The sequence below is a fragment of the Malus sylvestris genome, chromosome 4 (assembly GCF_916048215.2).
Source record: "Malus sylvestris chromosome 4, drMalSylv7.2, whole genome shotgun sequence".
Classification (NCBI taxonomy): Eukaryota; Viridiplantae; Streptophyta; class Magnoliopsida; order Rosales; family Rosaceae; genus Malus; species Malus sylvestris.
In genome coordinates, this window is record NC_062263.1 from 21,987,491 (window position 1) to 22,013,310 (window position 25,820).

General features: G+C 36.8%; 1 protein-coding gene and 1 pseudogene across 1 annotated transcript; both read left to right on the top strand.

The window, feature by feature from the left end:
- Nucleotides 1-2,361: 2,361 nt before the first annotated feature.
- On the top strand, nt 2,362-5,204 carry LOC126617875 (laccase-7-like). The gene is made up of 6 exons (XM_050285964.1): nt 2,362-2,560; nt 2,835-2,986; nt 3,081-3,325; nt 3,438-3,566; nt 3,667-4,620; nt 4,720-5,204. Exons 1-6 carry the CDS (start codon nt 2,471-2,473, stop codon nt 4,848-4,850), a joined length of 1,701 nt encoding a protein of 566 aa, XP_050141921.1. The 5' UTR covers nt 2,362-2,470; the 3' UTR covers nt 4,851-5,204.
- A 5,654-nt stretch (nt 5,205-10,858) lies between these two features.
- LOC126618200 (laccase-7-like) lies at nt 10,859-22,917 on the top strand (annotated as a pseudogene).
- The last annotated feature ends 2,903 nt before the right edge of the window (nt 22,918-25,820 follow it).

A 25,820-nucleotide genomic window follows, 5' to 3' on the forward strand; every position in this document is an offset into this window, starting at 1 on the left:
CGTGATGATGTTGTGATGGACGACAGAGATTAAAGTAGCAGAGAAGCTCATTGTGAAATAAACAACGATGAGCTGAGGTTTTCTTAAGTTGTGTTGAGTGGTGTTTGGAGATTTGAAACGGATTTTGCAGATTCACGACGGAGGTGAAAAAATGAGAGAGAACCGACACAACTTTTCGTGTCGATTCCCACATACGGCACCAAATGTTGATGCACAAAACCGGAGGTCTTGGAACAACGTAAATCCGACCGTGAATCTGCAAGAAAGTAAATAACACAAGATGTATCGTGGTTCACCCCAAGGTTTAGGCTATGTCCACATTGATATTGTATTTCTGAGGGAGAGAGAGCTCTGAATATGAGAGTGAGAGCTTTGAGAGAGCTTAGAGCTTAGGGGATGTGAGGAGGCTTAAGGCCTAAGAGTTGGCCTCCTTAATGAAGAGGGTGAGGAGTCCTTTTATAGAATAAGGGTTCCTCACTTATTACATATTTGCCTCTCCATTTATTATATAATTACACTTGAGTCTCCCGAGTATTTATACGAGATCTAAATACGAAGACCCTAAGTATGGTACAAACAAAAGCAGCCATCCACATTGCTGCTAACCCCGTTTTTCATGAGTGCACTAGACATATAGAAATGGATTGTCACTTCATTTGAGACAAGATAGAAGATGGTTCAGTTGTCACAAAATTTGTTCCTTCTTCCAATCAACTTGCATACGTACTTACGAAGCCAATGGGGAAGGAAACTTTCTCAAGGATTATTCACAAGTTGGGAGTTCTCAATATCCACTCTCCAACTTGAGGGGGAGTGTTGAGAAGTCAATGATATCGTTCCTGATATCTTGGCTTAGTTTTAGAAAACTATTTTGTAAATTATTTGTAATTGATTTGTGAATATTTGTAATCCTAGAATGTAGGCTAGGTTACTTCCTTGTTAAGCTCTCTCATTGTATAAAGTCACCGAGTATCAATTGAATAAACTACTTCTGCAAAATATTTTTGCACGATTCTTTACAAAAGGGACTTGACTTAGGGCCGGCCCTACCAAATAGAAACAGTAAACTATGCATGGCCTTTTTTTTTAATAAATTTTTAATTTTTTCTATTATTAGAAGGAAGAGGGAAGTTTTAAACTATTAAAATAATTTTGAGTTTAAGTCGGAATATTAAATCATATGCAAACTATGCATGGGTCACCTTACATCAAAAATGCAATGGCGTAAACGCATAAGTAAACACTTTATCATGTTTTATTTTGTTTGCTGGCCATTAATTAAATATTTTTCAATTTGACCATTTATTTAATACTGCCTGCATCTCTATTTATTTATTGGACCCGCAAATTTTAATATTAAAGTTTTAGGGTTGAGTTTGTTTATGTAGTGGATTTTAATATATTTTGGTAATAGCATTCTATTACACATGCATTGAACTTTTTTTTTATTTGTAACAATCTGTTACCTTGTTTTAAATTATTCCTCTTGTATTCTACATAATATCTCATTTTGCTCTCTAAATTCTCTTATGGGACAATGACAATCTTGAAAAAATGGGCTATATATTTCATGCCAAGGTGATCTTCGGGGTTTTAGATTATCCAATTGTGAAAACGAGCTGAATAATTTAAAAAAAATTGAATTAATCTCGGCCACATCAACGAAACTAACGTCATTTGATTTAGTTGATGGAATGGGATAAAGTAAAACACAAAAAAATGAGTATTGAAGGTAAAGAGCGGTAAAATACAACATAGGATTGAGAAATAAATTTTGTAGAGAGTACTCGGGATGTAATATAAACCTTTTAATTTCTTAAGTACTAAGAATTGCTCCTAAATTAAATACAAAAAAAAAATAAAATAAATTTACACAAATTTACACAAATGGCACCGGCTTTGTCCACTGTAATTTAAAAAAAAAAAAGACTATTTCTAATGCCTCTTCAGAGCTCAGTTATTTACTGGGAAAATGCATGTCTTACTATGTTTGCATTGAGTAATATTCAAATCCAAACGTGATCTTCTAGTACACCGCCGGAGTTCCTTTTTCTTTTAGTTCGTCAGCCTGTAAAGTGCAGTTTGGACACGGTCAAAATGGTGTTATTGAATATGGCCGCGGTTTTCTTGAGAACCAAGTTTCTGACTGTGTTCATATCTTTATTTTAACACTCTCTGATGAGTCACAAATTTAATTATACTGTTTACTGGATATATAATACCAAAGTCGTTTTATATGCCGGTATGTTCAAAATTTCAAACTCTTGTAAAGAAAAATGCAAATTTATTGCCTAATTTGTCACGTAATTGTGGAAAAAATGGGTTAGCAACTACTTTTCAAATGCCTATATAAACATAGCATCCATAGACCTCTGAGATATCACAAGAGTAACACAATATCTCCATAACAATAGCTGATTCTCAAACTTCTCCTTTCCCCTTGAGATCGCTCTTTTAATTTGTTCCCCATATGGCACGGTTAGCCTTTGTGCTAGCTTGTGCTCTAGCTCTATTGGCTTCCTCAGTGGCATCTGGTGCAATTGTTGAGCATTCTTTTAATGTAAGTCTTGGCTCAATTTTGGGTATGCTCATTAATGTTTCTAGAATGGCTAAAAGAGCATTATAGCATTAAAAAAAAATACTTTTGATTCAATTTGATGAAAATAATTTAAGTATTTTTGGGTGATTGATTGAAGCGGTTTTTAGAGACAATTTCGACGATCCCTTTTGGAGTCTTATTTTATCATGCATATTTCCTCACCAAATAGTTGAATGTTTCATTTGAATAATAATAGTAGTGATGATATGTTTTTTTCTATTTCCTTTGTTTTCAGGTGAACAATCTGACTGTTACCCGACTGTGCCAAAATCAATCGATAACTGTAGTAAATGAGAGTTATCCTGGACCAACCATATATGCACGAGAGGGAGACACACTTATCATCCATGTTTTAAACCAGTCACCCTATAACATTACTATTCACTGGTAAATACCAATTATTCAAAACCATTTAACAACCCCCAAGGGGAAAGTTGAGTTAAAGTTTTGTTCACGTTGTATAGTTTCTTTCTTAATGCAGGCATGGAATCTATCAGCTTCTAAGTGCATGGGCAGATGGGCCTGCATACGTAACTCAATGTCCTATACCCCCCGGACAAAGCTATACTTACAAATTTAATATCACTGGACAAGAAGGCACCCTTTGGTGGCATGCCCACATTTCGTGGCTCCGTGCAACTGTCCACGGAGCGCTTATAATACACCCGAAAGTCGGTCAATCCTTCCCCTTCCCCAAGCCCGCCAAAGAAGTTCCCATCATATTAGGTAATTAACGATTAAACTATACCATTCAACTTGTTTAACGTTAATCTTAATACGTACTTCAAGTAGTAATTTTGATGACTAATTATATATTAACTGTTTGATGAAATTGCAGGAGATTGGTACAGTGGCAATGTGGTCGACATTGAGCAAGAAGGCCTATCCAAGGGAATAGCTCCTAACCTTTCAAATGCTTACACCATCAATGGACTTCCCGGTGATCTCTACGACTGCTCTCAAAATCGTACGTAACCATGCTTACATGCATACTCGTAAATTTATTAATTTAGTTTATATGTTATTTTTACATGGTGAATATTAACAAATTGACATCAAATTATCAGAAACATATCAGCTCAGTGTGGTGAGAGGAAAGACCTACTTGCTACGCCTAATCAACGCTGCACTCAATACCCAGCTCTTCTTCAAGATAGCCAATCACAACATGACAGTTGTTGCCATCGACGCCTCCTACACGACTCCTTATGATACAGACGTGGTGGTTATTGCACCTGGTCAGACCACCGACATTCTCGTCAAATTCAATCAACTTAACGGATCTTATTACATGGCCGCCACTCCTTACGCTAGCGCTGATGATACTGTCGGCTTTGATAACTCGACAACCAGAGGCATCATCGTCTACAAGGGCTACACGTCATCAACCCCCATTATGCCCCTCATGCCTAACCCTCACGACACGCCGTTGGCCCATAAGTTCCTCACCAATCTCACCGGCCTTCCTGGTGGGCCCCACTGGGTCCCAGTCCCACGCAAGGTGGACGAGCACATGTTCGTGACAGTCGGCGTTAACTTAGCGATGTGTCCCGAAAATGCCACGTGTCAAGGCTTATTCAATAACCGATTCTCTGCGAGCATGAATAACGAGTCATTCATGGCCCCGACCAATACGTCCATGTTGGAAGCACATTTTAACAATGTGAACGGGGTTTATACTAGAGATTTTCCTAACGAGCCTCCGGTCAAGTTTGACTACACGGACACGAACCTCAGCCTCGACCTATCCTTGATATTTGCGCCAAAATCAACAAAGGTCAAGACGCTGAAGTTCAATTCGACAGTACAGTTGGTGTTTCAGAACACAGCGTTTTTGGCCATCGAGAACCACCCGATGCATCTCCACGGCTTCGATTTCCACGTATTGGCACAAGGGTTTGGAAATTACGACCCGATTAATGACCCCAAAAAATTTAACTTCGTTAATCCGCAAGTACGTAACACAATTGGTGTGCCGGTCGGAGGATGGGCTGTGATTAGGTTTCGAGCAAATAATCCTGGTTAGTTTTCTTAATCATCTCATTAATTAAGTTGCTTTGTATTTTAAACATGTTATAAATAAATAATTTTTGATAATTTGTTTTAAATTATTATTTCAGGTATCTGGTACGTGCATTGTCACTTGGACGTTCATCTGCCTTGGGGGCTGGCCATGGCTTTTGAGGTTGAAAATGGAGGGACGCCAGAATCTACTTTGCCTCCACCACCACTTGATCTGCCGAAATGTTAGAAGTTGTTTGGCAGACTCCTCGGCTCAAAATACTGTTTCATTTTGTATTCTTGAAATTATAATACCGAGGTCAATTTCATTCGTTTGGTTACAAATGAATAAGTTTGTAATAAGCCTAGTGACAAATGTATTGTTTAAGTTGGTCATCATTGTTTGTCTAAAATCAAAGTAACTTATTAATTATTAATAATTGAGGTACCTGTCAGGATGTACTTGTGAGGGCATAAAGGTTCGTTATAGCGTGCCGTATGTGTCAAATGTAATGAGTGTCGTGTGTCATTACATCATTGGTTCTGTAGAAAAGTCAAAGTGTTGTAATGATTATCAAATTGTAATGAAAGTATTGTTATTCAAGATTCTGTCCATCTCTTCGATGACTTTCTCTTCCTTCATTTCTGGCTTTCTCGGTTGACAGTGCCCTAATTTATTCATGAAATGATCTGACAGTCTTTTGCTTATTTAATTATGTTATTTCTTATCTCGTATTTTTCTAACAAGAATACATTTTTATAGCTAGTCTACTAATATTTTTTATTTTATTTTATAAAAAGGTGAAGTTTTACGTTGGATTTAAGTGAATGACAATAACATTTAATATTTGTTTCGAGTATAATACCTCTTCAGTGAATTATCCCGTTCCCTTGCTAGAATATCATTTTTTTTTTGATAAAAAACAACCTCATGTATGAACATCATTTGGATTTCTCTCTGAACTGTATTCCCCTTTATAGAAGAAAATAAATGTTCTAAATCGTATTGGGCCCCAAATCAGCAAATTATAGGTTTTTGCACTGGAAGAGGATCCTCTCCTAAGCTTAGGATGAGTATCCTCCTGACCAACCCATCTAGACCGTTCAAACTTAATCCAACGGTTGCAATTATTATCACTTTTAGATGACCCTTTGTTTGGAACCGTTAGATTAAATTTGAACGACCCAGATGAGCTGATTAGGAGGATCCTCATCCTGAGCTCAGGAGAGGATCCTCTTCCTTCTGCACTATCAGAGATTTGGGCTAACCCATCACATCAGCCTCCACGTAAGTTCCTATTACAAAATGTTGATAATCTTGTGTTTAAAATCTTATAATTAACAGCTGTTAATAATAATCCTTGTGAAAATTGCATTCCCTCTAATCTTCTTTTAATGAATCTTCACTTTATCTTATATATAACATGTTAACGAACTTGAGCGTGACTACTACAATTTGATTTTACACGCATTAATAGTTTCTCTTACACGCGATTAAGTTGTGTCCTTGTTGTCTAATTTGACTTCGAAATGAATTGGCATCTTGTTTTGATAGCCTTGATCACATTGCAGGGTCGGTTTCCATACGTGGGATGTACGTACTCATCTCTCTAGTGTAGGTGATGAATAAGAGTGATTCAAATAATATTATTGGTTGAATGTGCGCCCTTTTCGACCTCATCTACTCCTAAACAATAAGACCGTCATACATGTACAGTAATTGAAACATAAGTTTGACCGTCTAGTTTTAGGGATTATGCTTCAATTAATGTGGCAAATCTCCTCCGAAATTCATTGCCACTAACATTCATGTATGGCTGTAAAGGGCCTGGAGCAAATGCAGGATGAAACTTTCTTGATGATTCTTGTGAAACTGGACCAGGGGCATATGTAGGGGCACCGCCATAACTCGAAAATTCTGCCATGGCGAGGTGAGGGTTAAGACAATTGTTTTTCGCGAGATAAGGCAAGAATATTCCTACATTATAAAAACATTTGATAAAGAATGTTAGGTACATCAAATTAGAATGCTGTGATAGTGATATTATATTGGATAACCACTAAAACACTAAAATTAAGAAAAATCATCTATTATATGCATATAAATTCCGGAAAGAGATCCTTTTCGGATCTCTTCCACCAAGGCCACCGGATCAAGTGATCCGGACCCTTGATATTTGATCCAATGGCTAAAGTTATTATAACTTTTAAAGGGGCCCTCTGTTTTTAGCCGTTGGATCAAATTTTAAGGGCCTGGATCACTTGATCCGGTGGTCTTGGTGAAAGAGATCCAGAGAGGATATCTTTCCATAAATTCCAACCATTTAAATAGAAACACTGACATAAAATATAATGAAATTGAAGGTTACGCACCTCCAAGTGTCTGAAAAGATTAAGAATGCTCAACACGTAATTAAAGGTGAAGGGGCAAATCGAGAAAATGGTCATAAGTCGAGGAGAAATTTTCAAGTAGGAAAAAAGCACTGATAAAAATCAGTAATATTTGGATCTATGAAATTACATTATTGCTCATAATTTTTTGTGTGATAAAAGACTAATAGCCTTTTCACCCCTTTTTATTTGACAAAGAAAGTTCTTTTAATAGGTAGTTCATATTTGCTCTTTTTTAAACTTTAATAAAGTCACTTTGACTGAAGGCCATGTCCTCATATTTAATTTAATTTATATTAATTATTGAGCTGTAAAAAAATTATTGTGTTTTTTAGAACCAAAATGTCATATATGTTGTAGGCATAATTTACTGAACAATTATGAAGGCCAAAGAGAGAGGGTGCGGCGGCATAGAGAGAGAATGGGTGCGGCGACATAGAGAGAGAAGAGATAGATGTGTAATTGTGAGGTGTTTTCTATTCCACCCCATTCTGCCTTTATTTATAGTAGTAGGGAAGGTTAAATCCTTACCCTAATAGGATTACAACTCTAATAGGATAATATTTAACCCCAGAGAATATTCCAATATATCCCTAGATACACTAAGATTTACACAATCACATTCCTAATCTAATAGGACTGCAACACTCCCCATTGAGTGTGTAAATACTCAACTAAATGGCGCATCAGGTCTTTAGCGATGAAGTAAGTACAATTGATGAAGTCGTCGGCACAATGAGCGAATGTGAGTTTTAGATCAATGGAAGAATGCATAAAAGGTAAAACTCATAAAAACTTGCCATGGTAAAACCCAAGGTGGGAGAAAAACCCCATAGACTAAGGAGAAAAGTGAGAAGTTGCATTAAGTCAAAACCATATGTCTTTTGGACGCAAGTAAAAGAGCTCATAAGAGTATGATTAGCCCAAGGTGGGTGCCTCATCAAAACCTAGTTAGGTAGCAAAAATCCAGTGGGAAAAATGCTCCTAATCGTATGGAAAAATAGTACATTAAGACCAAGTAAGTATACTTTTGGATACTCCCCCTGAGTTTGACATAACTTCCAAATGAGAACTATAAGCATTTGCATATGAATAGTTAGGCATACCAATTCCTCGGACAAGCTTCTGGAAGGTTGACTTTGGCAATGACGTCGTGTAGAGGTTAATAAGGTTGTCTGGGATTGGTTTGCATGACTTCAATCTCCTAATACTTTGTTGATGTAAATGTAGACGCAATATGTCTTGGTGTTGACTTCGTTGATGTATCATGTCTTGGTCGGGTTGATACATGCGACATAGTCTTCATGGATCATCGTTGGGACTCAACGATGGATGAAAAACAACAAGTACTTTGAATATGCTCAACAAGAGCTCTCAACTATGTCTCACGTGTGGCGTAGTGAAGTGAGATGAGTCTTGGAATGATTCAAAAGTTTCGTAACTAAGGCCATATCGTGGACCTCCAAGATATTGAGTATCCCTAACGGTAAAGACATAACCATTCGGGGATTTGCCTTGTGCGGCTTTGATAAGTAACCAGTGTCAACATAACAACAAGGAAAGCATCATTCCAAGGATCATGGGGGTTGGATCCGCTCGGGATGCGTTAGGATTTGCCTAAATCCGTAGTACCTTTAGGGTGGCGGAAAACATCTTTAATACCAATTCAGTGGTTGCTTGTAGGCGCGATGCTGCATCTTTACCAATAGATCAATAGCGAAGGAGATGTCTTGTCTAACGTAATGAGCTAAGTACAACAAAGCGCAAAGTTGAACTTAGATATGGAATTCGGTAGTGCATAACCTTTTCAAGGGTCTCATTTGCATATAACGTATGGAAGATCATAGGTATACTCAAAAGGTAACACCTTCGAGGTGTAGTTTGACTGGTAGACCAAATTACTGTCAAAACAATGCTTAATCTTCAAGTCAAGGCTCAAATTCCATCTTCAGGTGCAAGGAAGTTTTCTCAAGCTCTTCTAGAGTCTTAGTGAGATTCATGTCATTGACATAAATTGTAACTCTAGCAATTCGGAATAAGACTTCATAGTTTAACACACAAGGGCATTCATTCATATCCCTGACTGATCAAATAATCACTTAGACGGATGTACCACATTTGCCGGATTGCTTTAATCCTTAAGTGAATGCCTCAAACAAGTTAAGAGGGTGTTCCGTGGTTTGGAACTATTTGAACAAGTCCATGTGATTCTTTGGGAACTTACATGAAAATCTTCGTATCAATATTCCCATGGAGAAATACTAACCACTTTCGTAATGCTGCAGTCAACTACATGGTGTTTGAGAAAAACCTTGTGCCGTAAGGCATGCATCATATCGCACTGTTTCTTTATCTCATTACGCATCCTTTTCCACTTGTAACACAACAGGGTTACTTTAGGCAGTGTAGGAAAGATAGGTCTAAACACACTTTGGTAAGAAATTTAACCTGAATAGTAATTTTGGTTGTCCAATCCGTTCTACGTTGTTACTAATCAACGGAACATGGTTCGATATCGTACCTTTCATTTAAGTCTGTAGCTACCATATAAATGAAAACATCATCAATGATAATCTCATTCCAATTATGTTATCTCATCCAAACTAGTATACTGGACCAACAACTTCAAGTCTCGGGAGTAATTCAAATTAATCTCATAAGATGGAAATGATTTGAGACAACGATCGAGTACATATTCATCCCATTGTGCCTTTATTTATAGTAGTAGGGAAAGTTAAATCATTACCCTAATAGGATTAGAACTCTAATAGGATAATAACTAACCTTAGAGAATATTCTAAGATATCCCTAGATTTCTATGATTTTAATTTCTCCGGCTCAGGTAGTCACTTTTAATCAGTCTATCAGTCATGCCGTTAATTAACGCGTTTATGATATTTTGACATTGTTCATTACCTTGAAACTATGAACCAATGTTCTGGCACAAAGGTATCACTACAAGACACTAGCATGTGTTCGGTATAAAAAATCATACCGCCTGAATACTGGTTAACAACTTCTAGATATCAAACAATATTGTCAATAAGTAGTGTCACCATATGCTAATTATAGGTTAGAGCCCACTTGGGTGGATGGTTTCGGATGATTGGTAAAAATTGGTCTTAATGACTTGGTTTTGTTGATTCTAAGGGAAATTTACTTACTTACTGCTCATGTGATTTTTTCTAGCCAAGGGTATAACAACTCATACTCCCATGCCTATACTCATCGTAATGACGAGTACATCATCAAGGAAATCCTGGGAATTAGTGTTGATTGTAGTGTTCTAAGGTTGGGAAAAGGAATTTGCTAATGATCTACTCATTATAGGGTTTAACAGAATATAATCTTCCTCCTGAAGATCCAAAATTATAACTATAGTTGACAGATATAGTCGGGGACCAAAGGTGGTTGTTACCACGAAAAGTAAAACTTCGTAAGAATTTTGATAGGTGGTATTCTAACAGGCATTGCCAAGGAATCAAAACTATTTATGGTTCCTATCTTGAAAAGTTTGGTAATGAAGGCGGGAGAATAATGATGGGATTGATTGGTAAATCTTTGGTGATACACAACTATTGACACAATAGCCCTGTTTCAGGGCCATTAACTCATCTCAAATCTACATATTTCCCTAGCAAGGAGCTTAAAGTCTAAAGGCATTCTCCAAAATGATCATCTAAAATGTTGATAAGTCGCCTAAATCGCCCAAAACTTAGGAAAAGCTAACATGTTTTTCATGCTCTATGAGGTGGCAAGATTCGCTAATTAAATTCAAGAACCGAGGATGCCTACATCACATGTGTGGTGAATGCAATATTGCCTAAACTTATGCTCTAATAGCAAACTAACACACCCCGATCCGGAATGTCCACCTGGACTCCGAATCGAGTTGTGGTGGCTGACACCAGGAAGGTGACGAAGCCATAAGGTGTAGTGAGGTGGAAATGTGAATAAATTTAAACTAAAAGTGACTAGATGCAAGAGTGCACATGTGAGCCGGATTGAACCCAATCCACATGTAATGTCAGAGCATAAGTAAAGTACAACAAAGGTAGAGGAAGAATTATACAATCGGGAGTTTTCCCATAACAACGTTTTGCCAGAAAGTCCTCGTCGACACGAAAGCTCTGCCACTAAAACCTAGATGGGAGAAAAAACAAGGGTGAGTGGGCCTAAAAATAAAGCTTTGTAAAAACCTTTTCTAAAATGTATAACCCCTCGCCGTAAAACAAGTATAGTTTCCAAATATAACATACTACATCTAGTATGAAAATACTTACCATAGCCAACGATTCCTCAAAAAATGCAATACTTCACAATGATTTGTAAATAAGCATATAACTTCCAGTAATCACAATATCTCGTAGAAATAAACATATCATATCGAGTGTTCATCGACATATGTTGACACACGAGTTCATGCAGAGATATTCTTACATAAACATAACTAGGTTTAATAATGAACTACGCTCTAGTACTACAATCACGTGAAGACTGGTGCTATGCACATCACAGACAAGTTCTAATTGCCTATAACAATCTAGGATAGGACTAGCACCTACAGTGGATCCAAAGTGAGCGTATAGTGCGATGTGAACATACACGTGAAGCCTGGCCCTGGCTCGGGCGAGTACAAACAATAGTGTAGCACACTATGAGTAGATAACGTAAATATAGTCATGTCACAGTGATTCAATAATTCTAGTCAACATAATACTATTCATAACCGTAAATCTAATTAAGGCATCTAATATGATTTATAATGATTTCCTAATTCTCATTATACAACATTCCTTATAAACGTTGATTTAATTACGGCATCACATAGAAAATTCGTTATTAGATGTATGTATGGAAACTAAACAATTATATATACATATATATATAAAAGAAAATGTCCACTCATAGATACTTGTGAAGTCGTAGCTGTTTGAACGAGTAAATACGGATCGTACCTAAGTATAATAGAGACTTGTTAGTAAACTCAACTAAAATCATTAAATTTGGGAAAATAGAGTGCATATTTGGAATCAGGGTGTCGAAATATGCTAAGAAGGGTCCTGGACAATTTTCGTAAAAAGTCAAGCCTAAAAAGTCAACTACGTTAAAACTTTGGAATTTCACTAAATGGATGCCAAAAATGGACTCAGGGGTGTCAAAAATAGCCTAGGAGGGTTTCCAAGAATATTCCAAATCCAATTAGGAATCGGTTGGGTCGGATCCAGTACGCGGATCCGGGTTTAGGCTGGTTTACGGGTTCGGTTTTGGTTTATGGGTTGGGTCGACCCATTTTTAGGTTGTGGGTCGGTCGGAATCTGGGCAACAATCCCAAAGCTCCGATCAAACTCGAAATACAACTATAATACAGAAAATTATACATGTATTTGAAACTTAAAGATAGAGGAATAATTTTATACCAAAATCACGTCGAGTCGTGGTCGAGATAGGCTGGAAAGGCTTGCAACTAGCGGCGTCATGGTTGGAAAACTAGGGAGACTTCCCGAGTTAAGTTTTGCACCAAATTGTCGCAAAAACACGTGTATAAGGAGTCAATCGTCATTAAAATGAAACGGGAAAAGCAAAACATGTGGTCTAGACCTTACCTTTATTGGATTCATTAGACTCTCGCCCGAATCCTCTTGGATTTTGAATGGAGCTCAGCTTCCTAGCCGTGAGAAGAGAGAGTGTGAGAGAGAAAGATTAACAAGAGGGATAGAGAAAGAGAGATGATTTATGTGTTGGTTTGGTGGAGCTCGCTGGAGAAGATGATGAGTTGGTGGACGTTGGCCTCGACGTCGGGGGTTGCAAAAGGAAGATAGAGTTAGAGTGAGAGAGATGCGAGAGAAGATAAAGAGAAAAAAGAGTGTCTAAGAGAGTGGGGGGATAAGTGACACGTGGCAAGAGAGGAGAGAAGAGTTGGTGTGGGTATGGACCTCATGATCTAGAAAAAAATATTTAAAATATTAAAATATCCAACCAAAAATTATTAAAATAATAAAATACCCAAAAATTCAAATTTACTAAAACACCCTCAAGTTTCATAGTTTCGTAAAATTTTAACCGTAACTTCGATTTTGATTTCATTTGCACCTACACGTTCGTACCGTCGAGTACATCGAGAATATGGTAAAATAAAGCTCATACGCATCACGAAATGACGGTCAATGAAAGTCAACAATCTCTCCACTAAGGCATTTTCGTCAATTCACTCTTTTAAAATTAATAAAATCGTAAAATTAGGAACGAGTTGTTACAATCTACCCACCATAAAAAAAAATTTCGTCCTCAAAATTGGAAATAATTTGCTATACATAAAATACTCCAAAAAATAGGAAGAAAAAAAATATATAAAGAAGATATCAAGTCCGAACGGTTGCATAAATGAGAATGTCATTCTGTCGCGATCGGGTTACAATCATTCCTCTTTCATGCCCCTCCAAACTCAAACTTTTCTTCTCCTTTAGTACAATACTATGATATAATACTTTTATAAAAACGTGAAGTCAAAAATAGATATATAATAACATAATGCCAAAATACGTATATAATAACGTAAAATTAAAATAGTTGTACTGAAATCAAAACTGAACATACAAAAATTTCACCTACGCACTTGTAGCATCACGTACTCCAAGAATAAGTGTAGTATCTTTGGGTCAAGCCCAAACAATAAATAAATAAATATACTAACGTAGATGGGATTACTTGTTCACTTGCTTAACGAACCCAACAAATAAGCTATCAATATTATGGTCTACAACTCACAATACCGACAACTCACTATTGTCTTGATAAGCAAGTAATAAATTTTCGAGGGTGTAATATTACCATCTTGCCCCTGATTGGGAAACTGTGCATAAGTCGTCAGATTTATGCCTCAATCGGGCTCATGCACTACCCTCTTGGGCGACATCGTCTATAGCACATAATTTCCAACATCGTAATCTCAAACCTTCAAATACCTCTTCGCAATACTCTTATGTACACCACGTGCTATCCGTAGAATTCGCTATACAACATCTCAAATGGTGTCATACCCAACATCTTAAATTGCGCCCACGTGTTCGTACCGTTGAGTACTTCGAGAATACGGTAAAATAATAGCTCATACGCGTCACGAAATGACAATCAACGAAAATCAACAATCTCTCCACTAGGGCATTTTCGTCAATTCACTCTTTTAAAATTAATAAAATCGTAAAATTAGTGACGAGTTGTTACAGGACTAGTTTGATATTGAATTTTGTCCTAACCATTAAATAAAGTTAGTTGAATTTTTTTGTTAAGATTAGGATTTTGAAACCATTTCATTAGTTTTCTTTATTATTTAACTCAAAAATAGGACACAAACCCAAAAGATTTAACTAAAGTTAAATTTTTTGTTTGTAAATTAAAATAAGAATTGTTTATCAAACCCCCAAAAAAAAAAAGAATTTATCATTGAAATGTAAATTACTATAAGTTCGCTCAAAATAAAGTTAAAATTACTATTTCTAAAACCCAAAAATTAAAATTTTTTTTGTTTTTTTAAATTTCGATTTGACTTAATATTATTGTTTAATTCGTTCTAAATCATGCAAGATTGTATTATTAACTCCACTAATTTATCAAAACTAAAGTTAAAACCATTATTGTAAATTGAAATAAGCATTGTTTCTAAAACTCAAAAGATAAAAGTCTTTCTTCTTTGTTTTCGATTGTAATTTGACTTCATATTATTATTTGATTTGTCATAAATAATGCATGGTTATATTATATTCCCATCTCTACCTAGCATGAGGCATTTTGGGAGCTCACTAGCTTCGGGTTCCATCGAAACTCTGAAGTTAAGCGAGTAGCTCGAGAGAGCAATCCCATGATGGGTGATCCACTAGGAAGTTCTCATGTGAGTTCCTAGAAACAAAACCGTGAGGGAATGGTAAGCCCAAAGCGGACAATATCGTGCTACGGTGGTGGAACGAGCCCGGGATGTGGTGGACCCAGGCCGGGATGTGACAAAATGGTATCAGAGCCAATCCCTGGCCGGAGGTGTGCCGACGAGGACGTCGGGCCCTTAAGAGGGGTGGATTGTGACATCCCACATCGCCCAAGGAAGTGATCCTTAAATGTATATTCCCATCCCTACCTAGCACAAGGCCTTTTGGGAGCTCACTGGCTTCGGGTTCCATAAGAACTCCGAAGTTAAGCGAGAAGGAGGCCAAAGCACTCCCAGGAAGGGTAACCCACTGGGAAGTTGCTCGTGAGTTCCCAAAAACAAAACCGTGAGGGAATAGTAAGCCCAAAGCGGAAAATATCGTGCTACGGTGGTGGAACGAGCCCGGGATATGGTAGACCCAGGCCGGAATGTGACAAAATGGTATCAGAGCCAATCCCTGGTCGGAAATGTGCCGACGAGGACGTCGGGCCCTTAAGGGGGGTGAATTGTGATATCCCACATCGCCAAGGGGAGTGATCCTTAAATATGTATTCCCATCCCTATCTAGCATGAGGCCTTTTGGGAGCACACTGGCTTCGGAATTCGTAGGAACTCTGAAGTTAAGCGAGAAGGAGGCCAGAGCATTCCTAGGATGGGTGACCCACTGAGAAGTTGCTCGTAAGTTCCAAAAAACAAAAACCGTGAGGGAATGGTAAGCCCAAAGAGGAAAATATCGTGCTACGGTGGTGGAACGGGTCCGGGATGTGGTGGACCTAGGCCGGAATGTGATAATTTGGTATCAGAGCCAATCCCTGGCCGGAAGTGTACCGACGAGGACGTCGGGCCCCTAAGGGGGTGGATTGTAACATCCCACATCGCCTAGGGGAGTGGATTATGTAAGCCTTATATGTATATTCCCATCTCTACCTAGCATGAGACCTTTTGGGAGCTCACTGGCTTCGAGTTCCATCGGAACTCTGAAGTTAAGCGAGTAGCGCGAGAGAGCAATCTCATGATAGGTGACCCACTGGGAAGTTCTCGTGTGAGTTCCCAGAAACAAAACCGTGAGGGAATGGTAAGCCCAAAGCGGATAATATCATGCTACGGTGGTGGAACGGGCCCGGGATGTGGTAGACCCAGGCCGGGATGTAACAAAATGATATCAGAGCCAATCCCTGGCCAGAAGTGTGCTGACGAGGACGTCGGGCCCCTAAGGGGGTGGATTGTGACATCCCACATCACCCAGGAGAGTGATCCTTAAATGTATATTATCATCCCTACGTAGCACGAGGCCTTTTGGGAGCTCACTGGCTTCGAGTTCCGTAGGAACTCCGAAGTTAAGCGAGAAGAAGGCCAGAGCACTCCCATGATGGGTGACCCACTGAGAAGTTGCTCGTGAGTTCCCAAAAACAAAACTGTGAGAGAATGTTAAACCCAAAGCGAACAATATCGTGCTACGGTGGTGGAACGGGCCCGAGATGTGGTGGACCCAAGCCGGGATGTGACAGTACTACGATAAGCTCAATATGTATAATTTACCTATATATATAGTACTACTATATGTTCAAATATATATATGTATGTATGTGTATATGCACAGTACTACATATTTGATCAAATATATTATACTAATTAATCTACCTATATGTAAATTTATGATGAGCAAATAATATATATTTTGTAGATATTTTATTTTGTATGTATCATCATAAATATTGGGCACATTTTATTATTATTTAATCTCTTAAATATAAAATTGTTGTTCGGAAAAAAAAATATAAATTGTTGGAAGTTTAGAAGACTAGCTAATTTCCCCACCAGCTTTACAAGACTCGATCAAAGGCCTTTTACGTGTGCGAATTTTTAGTGGTCCTCCAGTACTTTTCTTTGTCTGGATATATATAACAATTTCTAACCAAATCATCAACCACGTAAAGTCGATTATACATAAATGAGGAGGCGACGACGGGGATTAAGATAGATTAATTACTTTTCTTTTAATACCAATAGTTTCGTTGAACAGAGACAAGCGAAATTGTTGATTCCATTGAAAATTTTCTTAAACCTAACTTTAGGTGACCAAATTAAGACAGTTCTCTCTCATAATTTTCGAATGTCCCTGCATTATCAAAGGTGGTGACTGTGGCAGTTTGGTGTTATGGGTTAATCAAATGAATATCGTTTTAATTAACAAACCAATAACGAATTTGAGTATGACCTGAGGATCCAAAATAAAGTTGACCATATCTGTGATGTGACCATTTATGTCTACCGCCACATAAGACAACCCCTTCCAGAAATTTGGTTCAATTTCTGGGATTTTAATCGGTCAAAGTTGGAATGCATGAGTAGTGGTTTAGGGTTTCATCGAACGGTCAGCTGAGATGGGTGGGATTCGTAGCAACGGCGAAATGATCATGAGATCTTGTCAACTTATTGAAAAGTCTTCGAGATTTATCTCCCTCTCCAAGAAACAAATATCAATTCATTGTTACTCAATATACTGAAACAAATTTTATAATTGTTATCTGCACATCTGTGAAATGAATTTAATTAAGGGGTGTGCTATTTACACATAATTTTTTACTTCACACACACCACTTGTTAATTTTTATTATTTGATTTTCTTCAATTCATCTAATCCAATGGCTGAAAATTAAAAAAATGTGTAAAAAATAAAAAAATGATATATGGATATCACATCTCTTTAATTAATTATTTCCACATGCATATTTATTACTTTCTCTGTTTTCTATCTATTGTTTATTATTTCATACTCCAAATATACAATATACATTTCCCGTATCATATTGGTTGATAAAAAAACATAACATATCATGTACATGTAATTAAGTAAACAATATAGTATCCCACCCCCCACATCTAAACTACCTATTAATAGAATTCTAATTGTTAACTAAAATCCCATGAAATTATCATTCTAACCCTCTAATTAAAATTGAACATGAATAAGAAATATGGGCAATAATATAATTTCACACAACCAAAATTTTGTTTTTTTTTTTCAAAGCCTTACCTACATGTAATTTTAACATACATCTAAATAAATAAAATAAAGCTCTCTCCCCTCCCTCTCCACTCCCATGTTCTCCCTCACTTCCTCTCTCCTTCCATTTTTAAAACAAAGTTCCTCTCACACTTTGTGTGTGACCATATGCTAGTTATACATAGAAAAAAAGGAAGATTTAACGAAACACTTCCAATACTGTTTACTTTTAATGAAAAACAATATTTTTACCTTTCCGTGGTACTATTCACCACACCTTTATTTGTCATTTTTCTTTAAAACTAAAGTTTTTTTTTTTTTTTTTTCGTTAGTTTTCCTAAAAAAAAAAGACCAAATAGTTATATAATATATATATTTATTCTATTATGGGTAATGACAATCTTTGGGGTTTAAGACGTCCTAATTGTAAAAAAAACCTCAACAAATTAACAAATTGAATCCCTGACACATCAGCTAAAGTAACGTATATTATTTGATCAAGTTGAGAGAATGGGATGAGTACGGAATGTAAAGAGCGACAGAATAGAGTGTATGATTAAGAAATAAATTTTGTATAGAGTACTCGGGACTTAGCTAAACATAAACCTTTTAATTTCTTAAGTACTGAGAATTCTTCCTAAATTAAATACAAAAAAGAAAAATACATTTACACAAATGGCACGCGACCTTTTCCACTTAACAAAAATACTTAATATTTCTAATGTCAACGTACTTCCGTACTAGGTTTACATTCAGAACTATTCAAATCTAAACGTGTTCTTCTAGTACACCGCGAGAGTTCCCTTTTCTTAAAATTCGTCAGCCTGTAAAGTGTAGTTTGGACACGGTCAAATTGATCGACGTTATTCAACATGGTTGGTTGCTTGAAGAACAAAGTTTCTGACTTGTGTTCATATCTTTATCCTAGCATTCTCTGACGGATCCCCAATTTAAACAAACTGTTAACTGCATATACGATACCAAAGTCATTTTATATACCTTTATCTTCGACATTTCAAAGTCCTTGTCAAAACAAATGCAAATTTGTTTGCTAATTTTCCACGTAATTGTGGAAATAATGGGTTACCAACTACTTTCCAAATGCCTATAAACATAGCATATATCGACCTCTGAGATATCACAAGAAAAATACAAAGGAGACTTTGGATGCTGTCATTAGCTATGAATATTCTTTGATTGAAATATTGTTGGTTTTTAATTTTTAGTCGATGTCGCTGAAATTAATGTGATAATTTATTTCTATGTACGTTACTATATTTTTTAAATTAAAAATTAGAAATTTTAGTTGTTTATATAAATGAGATTTTAAATAAAAAAACCATATTTTGTGGGACTAAAATATTAAAATATAAATATACTATTGTGTGTGTGTGTGTGTATAAACATGGGTACATTCATCAAAATTAACCAAAAAAATTATTGTATCAAAACATGGGTACATTCTTCAAAAGCACACAAAAAAAAGAAGATATTAGGCTTAATAACATTAGTAAATTTCTTCGATTAAACTTGACATGGATACATTTTAAAATCAAAGAAAAAAAAATTAATGTACCCATGTAAGTTTAAAAATGGATTAGAAAAAAAAATTGAATAGATTTTATATATAAAAAAGGTACATTTTACATATAACAAATTGATATATTTAATAATGAATACATTTTAAGATTAAAAAGTTTTACATGAATGGGTACATATAATTAGCATGAGTACATTTAGCAAAATAAAAAGTACAAATAAAAAAAATATGGGTACAAATACAAATAAACTTTAAAAAATATGGGCACAAAAAGAAATTAATATATGGGTACAAATTAAAATTGAAAAGAAAATTGGTACAAATTAAAAAAGGGTACAAACTAAAACTAAAAATATATGATAAAAAAATTTAGTCATAAATATAAATATAAATATACTAATTGTAACATTTTTAACATTAAATTAATATATTTAGAAATAAAAAAATATTTTATTATTGAAATAATTAATGATGTTATTAATACCCAAAGACCTTCATCAAAAATTAAAAAAGAATAGGATTTTAATCAATGAAGTAGTAAAAGGAAAGATTAGAACCTAATTTCTCCAAAATACAATATTCCATAACAATAGACGATTCTCAAACTTCTCATTTCCCTTGAGCTAGCTCTTTTAATTTGTTCCCCATATGGCACGCTTAGCCTTTGAGCTAGCTCTTTTACTATTCACTGGTAAATACCAATTATTCAAAACCATTTAACAACCCCCAAGGGGAAAGTTGAGTTAAAGTTTTGTTCACGTTGTATAGTTTCTTTCTTAATGCAAGCATGGAATCTTTCAACTTCTGAGTCCATGGGTGGATGGGCCTACATATGTAATTCAATGCCCTATACGCCCCGGACAACGTTATACTTACAAATTTAATATCACTAGACAAGAAGGCACCCTTTGGTGGCATGCCCACATTTCATGGCTCCGTGCAACTGTCCACGGAGCGCTCATAATCCACCCGAAAGCCGGTCGATCCTTCCCCTTCCCCAAGCCCGCCAAAGAAGTTCCCATCTTGTTAGGTAATTAACGATTAAACTATACCATTCAACTTGCTTAAGGTTAATCGTAATATGTACTTTGGCAATGTGGTTGACATTGAGGAAGAAGGCATGTCTAAAGGAATTGCTCCTAACATTTCAAATGCTTACACCATCAATGGACTTCCCGGCGATCTTTACGATTGCTCTCAAAATCGTACGTAACCATGCATGCATACACGTAAATTTATTGATTTAGTTTATGTGTTATTTTTGCATGATGAGTATTAACAAATTGACATCAAATTATCAGAATCATATCAACTAAGTGTGGTGAGAGGAAAGACCTACCTGCTACGCTTAATTAACGATGGACTCAATACCCAGCTCTTCTTCAAGATAGCCAATCACAAGATGACAGTTGTCGCCATCGACGCTATCTACACCACTCCTTACGTCAGCGACGTGGTGGTTACCGGACCTGGTCAGACCACCGACGTTCTTGTCAAATTCAATCAACCTATTGGATCTTATTACATGGCCGCCACTCCATACGCTAGTGCTAGTGGCACCATCGACTTTGATAACTCAACCACTAGATCCATGCGCCCAAGCAATATATCCATGTTGGAAGCACAATTTCACAATGTGAGCGGGGTTTACACCAGAAACTTTCCTGACGAGCCTCCAGTCAAATTTGACTACACGTACACGAACATCAGCCTTGACCTATCATTGATATACGCGCCAAAATCAACCAAGGTCAAGATGCTGAAATTCAATTCAACAGTAGAGATGGTGCTTCAGAACACAGCATTTTTGGTCATCAAGAACCACCCGATGCATCTCCACGGCTTCAATTTCCACGTGTTGGCACAAGGGTTTGGAAATTACGACCTGATTAATCACCCCAAAAAGTTTAACTTTGTTAATCCGTAAATACGTAACACAATTGGTGTGCCAGTCGGAGGATGGGCTGTGATCAGGTTTCAAGCAAATAATCCTGGTTAGTTTTCTTAATCCTTTGTTTAATTAAGTTTCATTGTATTTTAATGTATTATAAACAATTAATTTAGGGTAAATTACACAGTAGCCCCTCAGGTTTTGAGGTCTATTACAACTCCATACAACAACTTTAAAACATTTCACTTTCATACCTCAAGTACTATTTTATTTCAATATAATACATCCGTTAGATTTTCTATTCATTAATCTGTTAAATGTTGACGTGGCTGCCACATTTGTGCCATGTGGCTGCCAAATGTCTGCCATGTGGCAAAAAAAAATATTTTTTAATTTTTTTTTCTTTTCTTCCTCCCTCTTCTTCTTCTTATTCCTCCTCTTCTTTTTCTTTTTCTTCCTCTTCTTCCTCTTCTTTGTCGCTGGGGTTGGGGGGGGGGGGGTGGGGTTAGGGACAATTTTTTTTTTTCTTTTCTTCCTCCCTTTTCTTCTTCTTCTTCTTCTTCTTCTTCCTCTTCTTCTTCTTCTTTGTCACTGGGGTTGGGGGGGGGGGGTTTGGGACAATTTTTTTTTTCTTTTCTTCCTCCCTCTTCTTCCTCTTCTTCTTCTTCTTCCTCTTCTTTTTCTTCTTCTTCCTCTTCTTCTTCTTCTTTGTCGCTGGGGTTGGGGGGGGGTTAGGGACAATTTTTTTTTCTTTTCTTCCTCCCTTTTCTTCTTCTTCTGGGTCGTTGGGGGGGGGGGACAAATTTTTTTTTCTTTTCTTCCTCCCTCTTCTTCTTCTTCTTCCTCCCTCTTCTTCTTTTCTTTTGTGTCGCTGGGGTTGGGGAGGGGGGGTTAGGGACAATTTTTTTTTTCTTTTCTTCCTCCCTCTTCTTCTTCTTCTGGGTCGCTGGGTGGGGGGGGGGGGAGGGGCAAATTTTTTTTTTTCTTTTCTTCCTCCCTCTTCTTCTTCTGCTTCTTCTTCTTCCTCCTCCTCTTCTTCTTGTTCTTCTTCCTCTTCTTCTTCTTCTTCTTCTGGGTTGCTGGGGGGGAGGACAATTTTTTTTTCTTTTTCTTTCTTCCTCCCTATTCTTCTTCTTCTTGCAGATCTGGGTTTTTTTTTTTTTTTTTTTTGTTTTTTTTTTGAGAAAATTCAGGTTTTTAAAAAATATATATATATATATTTGCCACGTGGCAGACATTTGGCAGCCATGTCAGCATTTAACGGATTAATGGATGGAAAATCTAACGGATGTATTATATTGAAATAAAATAGCACTTGAGGTATGAAAGTGAAATGTTTTAAAGTTGTTGTACAAGGTTGAAATTGACCCCAAACCTGAGGTATGAAAGTGTAATTTACCCATTAATTTATGATTGTTTGTTTTAAACTGTTGTTTCAGGTATATGGTACATGTACTGTCATTTGGACGTGCATCTGCCATGGGGGCTGGGAATGGCTTTTGAGGTTGAAAATGGACCAACGCCAGAGTCTACTTTGCCTCCACCACCACTTGATTTGCCCAAATGTTAGAAGTTGTTTGGAAGAGACCTCAAAATATTCTTTCCATTGTATTCTTTAAATTTTAATATCGTGGTCAATTTCATTCATTTGGTTACAAATAAATAACTTTGTAGTAAAAGTAGTAACAAATGTATTGTATAAGTTGGTCATCATTGTTTACTAAAATCACAATATATTATATTGAACTAAACATGGTAAATACCAATATTAAACTAAACATAGTAAATACCAAAAATATATATGACAATATTTGGGAATTTCTTATATATTCATTAATCTCCAAAGTGGAGTATATATAGGAGTTACAATTGGTATTACATATGTACTTCACCAATGTGGGACAATAAACTATTATTTACACTCTAGCTAATATATAACTCGCAACACTCCCCCTCAAGTTGGTGTAAAGATGTCACGCATGCCCAACTTGTCAAGCGAGTTGGAAAACACATTATTAAACATAGCCTTAGTAAGAGCATCAGCAAGTTGATCTTCAGATCTCACAAACGGAAACATAATAATTTTAGCATCCAATTTTTCCTTAATGAAATGTCGATCAATCTCCACATGTTTTGTTCGATCATGTTGCACTGGATTATGAGCAATCTCAATAGCAGCCTTGTTATCACAATGAAGTTTCATAGCACCTTTGGGGTTAAACCCAAGATCTCTTAACAATTTTTTCAACCACAACAACTCACATACACCATGCGACATACCACGAAACTCAGCTTCTGCACTTGACCTAGCCACCACTTTTTGTTTCTTGCTTCTCCAAGTAACTAAATTACCACCCACAAATGTAAAGTATCTAGATGTAGATCGCCGATCAGTGATAGAACCTGCCCAATTTGCATCTGTATACCCTTCGACATTCAAATGACCATTCTTGGAGAAAAACAGGCCTCTGCCAAGAGTCATCTTCAAGTACCTCAAAATACGGGTTACTGCATCCATATGAGCTTCACTAGGTGAGTGCATAAACTGACTTACCACACTAACTACATAAGCAATGTTAGGGCGAGTGTGAGACAAATAAATTAATCTCCCCACAAGCCTCTGATATCGTTCCTTATGAGTAGGAACTTAATCTGGAAATAAGCACAGACGATGATTCTGCTCAATTGGAGTATCAACAGGTTTGCAATCTAACATACCTATTTCAGCTAACAAATCAAGAACATATTTCCGTTGAGACAGAAAAATACCATGCTTGGATCGTGCAACCTCGATTCCAAGAAAATACTTCAATTCACCAAATTCTTTCATCTCAAACTCAGTAGCTAGGTACTTTTGAAGACGTTGTATCTCCTTCTGATCGTCACCAGTCACAATCATGTCATCAACATAAATAATCAATGTAGTTAGCTTACCATTTTGTCGTTTTAGAAACAAAGTATGATCTGAATGACTCTGGATATACCCAAACTTCTTCATTGAACTTGTAAACCTCCCAAACCACGCTCTAGGAGATTGTTGCAAACCATACAAGGCCTTTCATAACCTCTATACAACACCTTTTCCAGGAGATGTTCCAATACCAGGTAGGAGATCCATATACACTTCCTCCTTAAGATCACCATGAAGGAAAGCATTCTTAACATCAAACTGCAACAGATGCCAATCCTGGTTTGCTGCTAGGGACAGAAGAACACGCACAATATTAAGTTTGGCAACATGAGCAAATGTCTTCTGATAATCCACCCTATAGGTTTGAGTATAACCCTTAGCAACTAATCTAGCTTTATACCGGTCAATAGAACCATCTGCTTTGTACTTAATAGTAAACACTCATCTACATCCAACGACTTTTTTTCCGTTTGGTAAAGGAACCAAATCCCAGGTAAAATTCTATTCCAAAGCTTCCATCTCAACTTGCATGGCATTAACCCACTGAGGGTCAGACAAAGAATCTTGCAATTTTGTTGGAATTGATACACTAGATAGCTGACATATTTAAGATGTATATGGTTTGGATAAACGATGAGTAGACACATAATTGTTGATAGGATATTTGGCTTTGGCATGCATATCAGGCTTATATTGTACTTTAGGTTTTCAACGATTAGCTCGTGGAGGCAACTGATAAGTAAAAGAATCGTCAGAATTTACCTCATGTATGCCACCATCTTGTACCAAACTGTTAGAAGAATCATCACTGGACGAACCATCATCAGGCAACTCGTTGGACATATCAGCAGCAGGCAACCGATCATTAGAAGGTAATTCGTCAGACATACTAACAAACAACTCGCTGGGCACATCTGATCTATCGTCAGTAGAAATAGTTCTGGGAATAACAGGTGACCAATCACTATCTGTAGTCCACTGATCAGTATCACACAACATAATAGGTTCTGTTCCCAACTCTGCCTTTAACACATCATCCATACCATCTTTTTGAATCTGCACTTCACTCCCCATCTCCCCCTGAAGTGGAGAGTCGGAAGAGGGCTTCACAAAATACGAAACTTCCTCATGGAAGGTGACATCCATGGTAATATAAGTTTTTTGAGTCGGATGATGATAACACTTATAGCCTTTCTGATTGTTAGCATACCCAATAAAGACACACCGGAGAGCACATGTATCAAGTTTACTCTGCTGATGAGAGTAGACATGCACATACACAATACACCCAAACACTTTCGGAGGAAGCTTTGATATAGAAACAAGAAAAACATGTTTTTATAGCACATTGAACGATGTCTGAAAATCAAGAACCCTACTTGGAACACAATTGATCAAATACACAGCAGCCAAAACAGCATGACCCTACAAATGATTAGGAACACATTTATCCAACATCAAGGCGCAAGCAACTTCCATTATTTGATGATTCTTCCGTTCGGACACACCATTTTGTTAGGGTGTAAACGGAGTAGTCGTTTGGTGAATAATATCATGATCAC